The sequence below is a fragment of the Notothenia coriiceps genome, unplaced genomic scaffold (genome assembly GCF_000735185.1).
Source record: "Notothenia coriiceps isolate Sejong01 unplaced genomic scaffold, NC01 NC01_scaffold00002072, whole genome shotgun sequence".
Taxonomy (NCBI): Eukaryota; Metazoa; Chordata; class Actinopteri; order Perciformes; family Nototheniidae; genus Notothenia; species Notothenia coriiceps.
Window position 1 is genome coordinate 159,407 of NW_011334773.1, and position 6,752 is coordinate 166,158.

General features: G+C 40.3%; 1 protein-coding gene across 1 annotated transcript in view; it reads right to left on the reverse strand.

Annotated features, from left to right (window-relative positions):
- cita (citron rho-interacting serine/threonine kinase a) overlaps positions 1–6,752 on the reverse strand; it is a 121,082-nt gene that overhangs the window by 85,627 nt on the left and 28,703 nt on the right. The window contains exons 11-16 of the mRNA XM_010794583.1: positions 3,861–3,966; positions 3,235–3,378; positions 2,964–3,083; positions 1,346–1,516; positions 400–453; positions 255–308 (exon numbers count right to left, since the gene is read on the reverse strand). Coding sequence (XP_010792885.1) covers positions 255–308; positions 400–453; positions 1,346–1,516; positions 2,964–3,083; positions 3,235–3,378; positions 3,861–3,966 — 649 coding nt within the window. The remainder of the gene's footprint in view (positions 1–254; positions 309–399; positions 454–1,345; positions 1,517–2,963; positions 3,084–3,234; positions 3,379–3,860; positions 3,967–6,752) is intronic.

Consider the following 6,752-nt stretch of genomic DNA (forward strand, 5'->3'; position numbering starts at 1 on the left):
GTTAGTGCATTCCCAAGACAAACCTCCTGATATGCTTCAGCAAATCCTACCCTCTGTGACATTGAATAAAATGCTTCTTGAGGGAATAAACAGAAAGCTACAGCAGGCTGCAGAGTGGAATATATACTCCTGCTTCACAAAGGATCAGGAGAAATGACAATCTGAAAGGATTTATTCCCATTTAAAGAACACATTATCTTACTGAAAATCTGGAATATTTCATAAGACAGTAACCAAGCCAGCATTGCATTTACCTTGGACAGTTTATCCTGGAGCTCCTGGATGTTCACCTGCTGCTCAGAATTGGTCTGGAAACAAAGCACAGTGAAGTCATTGAAAACATGAACTGTAACCACAGCTGGGAGCATGTAGATCAATCTGACAAGCCTGATTGGTTACCTTCTCTAGTTTGGAGAGAAGCTCCTCCACGTCAGCTTTGCCCTGCTCTTTAGCCTGAAACGTAATTGGCATACAGTGGAGATCAATAGAGAACAATAATCCATCTGCTCTTTAGTGCTTTCTGTGGAAAAGGGGCGAGCGCAGCAGCCTTCCTATAGCCCCCAAGAGGCCAGAAGGGAGATGTGATTACTCCTGCAGAGGGCCCCGGGTCAGAGATGTTTTCATTTTTAAGCTGAAATCTGAATATCATATATTTAAGTGTATCTTTGAGGCTTCAAAAAACATACTATAATGTCATTTTCAAATAGATATTAGGTAATAAAGTCCATTAGTCTGCCAGACTAAGTGGCCTGCAATTTTTTTATTTGATAATGCTGGATTGATGGCATCGAGTTTTATATGACACTACAAAACAACCATAAGAGGAAAGGACAGTATCATACGTATAAATGCTTTGTTTGATTGTGTGCTTGCCCAAGGAGCAGGGAAAAGGAGAAGACTTGGGACAAAAATTAAAAAACGTAAAATCTTGGTCTTTCTGAGCTGGCACGTTTAAGATTCTAGCTTATTTTCAGTGTCAAACTTTCAAAGCTCTTATTATGTATTTCTCTTCATTGTAGTGTAGTATACGAACGCTCAGTTGTGAACCCTTGTTATAGGTTCATATAGAATACATTGCTGGCTTATGATATTTATAAATAACTAAATGTAACAGATGTTCCAACCATACAGTCTGAGAGACTAACAAAAGTAGTGTGTACTTTAGATTTGCATCTCAATGATTTGAGTAAAGTTTGTTATCCGTGGCACCTGGCAGGTTTTTCCAACAACCAATTATGATATTCAATTATGTTTCAGAAACTAGATACAAAACATGACCCTCCTAATGTTACTTGATGGACATTTGCATGACATGAGGTCTAAACATGTCTGGTGTGAAACATACCTTCTGGATCCTCTGCTGGTACTCCACAGCTTTCCTCTTGAGGTCCTCACTTGTTTGCCGGGAGTCTCTGAGTTCAGATTCGTAGAGGTCGCTGCGGCGCCGGGCAGCGGAGAGGTCCTCCTCCAGCTGCCGGATGGTGACCTGCATCTCCTCCAGCTGAGCATGGTACTCCTGCACACACACACACACACACACACACACACACACACACACACACACACACACACACACACACACACACACACACACACACACACACACACACACACACACACACACACACACACACACACACACACACACACACACACGGGTCAATAATGTGGAAGACAAAGCCATCCAGAAACCGTCTTACTGTATATCTCTTATAAAATACAATGTTGTGTGCAGAACAGGACTGCTGATTGAAATGTGACACCCCTATAATAAATGTTTTGAAACCTGCCCATAAACTTCAGGCTGTGATCACACTCATTCTCTGCAAGCTTGAACCAAGTCAGTCGGCATCTAAGTGAGAAGATTTTTTTTTTTTCTTTATTTTAGGGAAAACACATTTTCTTTCTCAACAAAGAAAAACTTGTCAAGTATTAAGCCGTGACATTTTCAAATATGAATTGATTAGAAAACGATTGAACTCAGCATTGTTTTAGCACATACCAATGACAAGCTAGTTTATTCAGTGTTTTCCTTACATAAATGTTCTATTTAGGCTTCTTCATAAAAACAGTGAGCCGGTTTTTATGTGTACGTTTTGACAAAATACAACAGCAGAGGGAGTTTGTTTAGAACGACTAGAACGGAGCAGCTGAGCTTAGTAAGAGCAACAAATCCTGCCAATGGCACCCAGGTACAGATACACTTTACAGATCTGCTGACACGGTTTCATTGTGCAGTGATCTATAGGAACCGCAGTGCACTAAAGCAATGTCCATTTATCACCAAAAGTGTCAAAATCACAGGTAACAACTCAATGATTACAACTTTAAAAACTGCAGTTGGCAACTCTGCACTAAATCAAAATAACGGTTTCGTCTTCAAAAGTGTTTGCAGAGAAAACATGTTGGTAAACGCATAGCTTTGTGATGTGTAACTTAACGTATACCAGAAGACACTGCAGTAAGATACACCAGGCCACTCCAATGGGTCTCACAGAGGGGTTTTTAAGATTGTAATTTGAGTCCTAAATGTTGATTAAAACTCGTTAAATACTGTGTGTGGTTCCACTGGGAGGAGGCTGAGCGAATCTCTTGAGTAGTGATCAAAGTCTCCTGCAACTTTGTAGCTTGCAGGCATGAAGTTCTGCAGGAATGACCTTTATGGAGGTGTTGAGGACGAGGGAGTCCTCAGAGGGGAAGCCCCTCCTGCAACAGGGACACACTGAGAAGAGTCTAATCTCACTGCTACTCCTCTATCAGCTAAAGCAGCGTGAAGAAGACACTGCGGAAAGCAGAAGAGTGTTCTCAAATAATATGAAGGAGGAAATATTTCTTTCCGTTTCAGTTTGCTTTTCTTTAGCTTAAATATCTTGAAGTGTTACAAAAAAAATGTTAAAATGCACCACATCATTATCGTGATGAGGGGGAGGGGACTGCGCATCTCTTGAATGAAAATGACATACTTGCTCTTTGATTTCCTGCAGCTTGTTGCTCTGTTCGCGGATGTCGTGCAGCAGCTGCAAGGCCTTGTCATCCTCTCTGGAGACCTCCACACGCGCCTCCTCCAAGCTCCGCTTCAGGCTCTGCAAACACACATGTGCCACCACAAGGATGCCGTTTGGACAAATCAATACAGATTTTTGTTGAGGGGCGGAGGACATGGACACCCGATGTGTACATGTTTAAACATTTATTCAAATTCTGCACACAGACGCAGTTGTTATGATGACTCACACTGCACTCAGTGATGTAAGTGGCGAGGTCTTGCTCCAGGATGCCCCTTTGAGTCTCGGAGGCCTTGAGCTCCACATCCTTCTGGTGGAGCACTGACTCCAGGTCAGTCATTTTACGCTGAAACCTGGAGATGTCCTGATCCATCTGTATCCATCGGAGAACAGCACAGTTACCATTTCATTGAAACTCTAAAGGTCAACGACTTAAAGCGGTTTTGCTTTGAAGGTGCTCAAATTCAAAGCTAAAGATAGACGGATCACCAAAGCAATGCTTCAAATGGGTTTGTAATGTTGAACACAACATGAATAAGTTGGCATGTTACAGCAGCACCAGAAGCCTGTTGATCTGTGTTCAGCCAGTTAGCCAGAATAAACGTCTGGTTATGAAACATAATCTAATAATTAAGTATAAATAAGTATTATAAGTCCTACAATATGGAAACATCGATAGATTAGGTGTCTCTGTTTCCAGTCTGCAAACAGTGGACTTACTTAGTCATTTCTGTCTTTGTTGATGAAGCTGATTTTACATTTAAAAGTACGAATGACTCATTTGTCATTGAGGCTTGTGATGAATGACTAAAACATGTATAAAAGAGAACAAAATGGCGAGAAGTAGATCCTCACATTGTGACATTTGTCTTGAGTATCTTGTAATTCTTTGCTTTTAAGATGTAGCTTCTTTTCCATAGAGTTGGTCTTGGCAGGAGAGTTGAGGCCTGCAGACACTGACCTGAGAACAACAACAACAACAACAACAACAACATGTATACATGTTTAGAACTAATCTAAACAAACACAAATACTATCAGCTACAGCTCCGTAGCACTTAATACATGAAGTGTGTGTTAGCCGCTTGAAAGTGATTTCATTTCAGAACATTCATTAACAGATCCTTCAGGACTCAGACTCTCGAGAGGGGTTTTATAAAATAGAAACAAATTACAAATATGTAAGCTTACACAAATGCACTTTTTCTGAATGTTGTTTCTATTGTGTAAGAACACAGAGATGTGATGATGCTTTGATATTAGTGTTCATTTCGTTGACTATAACTATGACGAAATATGTTCGTCAACAACCTTTTTTTCCATGACTAAAACGAGACGATGACGAGACGGCACCGACGTCAGTAAACAATAACTGTAACGACATCATCATGCAATATCGTTCACGAAAAGTGACGAGACGAAAATGTAGTTTACTGACTAAAAACGTTGCCAAAATCTCTCTTTACTTTCGTTGACGAAAAAGGATTTAACAGAAAGGGAAATGGAAACAACAGGGCTTGGTGGTGTAGTGGTCGCATTAAAGCCCTCCACCATCTGGCCCCCCCCTACCTCACTGACCTCCTCATCCTCTACCAACCACCCCAGTCCCTCAGATCCACCTCAGCCGGTTTGCTCTCAATCCCCAAGGCCAAACTCCGGAGCTTCGGGGACAGAGCCTTCTCTGTGGCAGCCCCGAAGCTCTGGAACTCCCTCCCCCAAGACCTCCGTGAGTCTGATTCCCTCACCCTGTTCCAGTCCCGTCTCAAAACCCACCTCTTCAACTCTGCTTATCCTTAAACCCGCCCCTCCCCCCTCTGAACCAACATCCTCCTGACTGCTTTTCTGTTTTTGTTTTTGTTTTTGTTTGTGTTTTTGTTCTTGTTTTGTTTGTCGACCTGACTCATAATGTAAAGCGTCTTTGGGTCTAGAAAAGCTCTATATAAATCCCATTTATTATTATTATTATTAAAAAGGACTGACAACGAAAAAGTCTAACGTCACCACTGCTTGGCAGAAAGAAACGAGGCGATATTTGGGCCCATTTTCGCTACAATGAGAAAAAAAGCAAATGCATTGTTTTATCAGAAGGGAAGCAGTGTGGCCATAACACAGGTAAAACACCTCAAACCTGACCAGATACTCTCTGCAGTCTGCTAAGCTGCACTCTTCATCATTCAACCTGTGTTTTTCATCCAATAAGGACAAGATATAATCTTATTGTGAAATAAGTTTGACTAAAATGACAAATGATTGGTTTTGGCTAGACTAGTTTGACTGAAATGTTCAATATAATCTGATGACTAAAAAAAGACTCAAATGTCAACAGATTTCATTAAAAAAAAGTAGACTAAAATAGTTAGTTGTCTTTGACTAAAATCAGACTAAAATGCTCAGACTTTTAGTCGACTAAAAGTAGACTAAATAAAACCAGGATGAAGGTGACTAAAACTAACAAGGACATTTGACACAGGACTAAGACTAAATAAAAAAATAGCTGACAAAATGAACACTATTTGATATACATCATTACATTGATTAAATGCTCAATAATCCAATATCATTGATGCAAAGTGGAAACATTGATACATATATCATCTTTAAAATTCGCTAATAGGTTGTTTTTTTCCCTTCATTTAAATGCCTGGAAGAGTCCACTTTAAAAAATTGCCAAATCCTATTTTGAGAGTTGATTTAAATATAACTGATTGTTATTTACTCACCTGAGATATCGTCTGGATTGCTTCCCTAATGATATTGAAAGAAATGGTGGCGGGATTTATGGCAAATACTGCATTGTTTTTCAAATAATTGATATATCCTTTTGTGATGAAACGTGGGATTTACAGCCCTGGTAGAGAGAGCATTCATTACATCACACATTCTCAAATCATTTCAGCTAACCAGAATGAGCATAAGTGAAAGTCTCATCATGTTCCAGGAGGGAGCCTGAATTGTGTCTGAAATTAGCTCGCTGAAACGCAGACACAACACCCACTCATCATGAATGAGCAGACACAGAGCATGGAAATAAGCATTGACTATAGCTGTCTTTAGCAGACGATTAATAACACCTAGTCGTAACACAAAGAGTTACTGAAATCAATTAGGAGGATAACAGTCAGAGTGTTTTTGAAGTGAGGAAGGGCAGAGTATAATCCATTCATTGTTCAAAACAGACCGCATAAACAAAAACAACCGCATAGTAGACCTGGGATTATTTTAGTTTGCCCGACAAAATAATGTGGCTGTAGGGAGCTGGAGTGTGTCCATTGCACTTTGGTTGTGTAAGACAATGTCCTATTTTTGCTCCATTCTTTTGGAATAATTTGGAGCTCACACTCAATGTTCACCGTTCCTTTGGCCAGAGGAAAGAGAAACTCTGAATAGAAGTCCTCTAAATAAATGAATGGGTCTGTATGAATGAGTTCAGAAATACAGCAAGGGGATCTTTAATAAAGTTGACTCAGACTGAGTCACAGCGTTAAAAATAATCACGAAGCAAGAACAGCTCCATTCGCCTCTCTGCATCGACGATCATCCCCCTGACACACACACACACACACACACACACACACACACACACACACACACACACACACACACACACACACACACACACACACACACACACACACGTCTGTTTCACAGGAATATAGATTAAATGAGGAGGCGTTCTTCAGCATACTGAATCTGTTGCAAATTAAAAATTTAAGACATCAGAATTCATAAAGTTCTTCAGTGCTTAGTT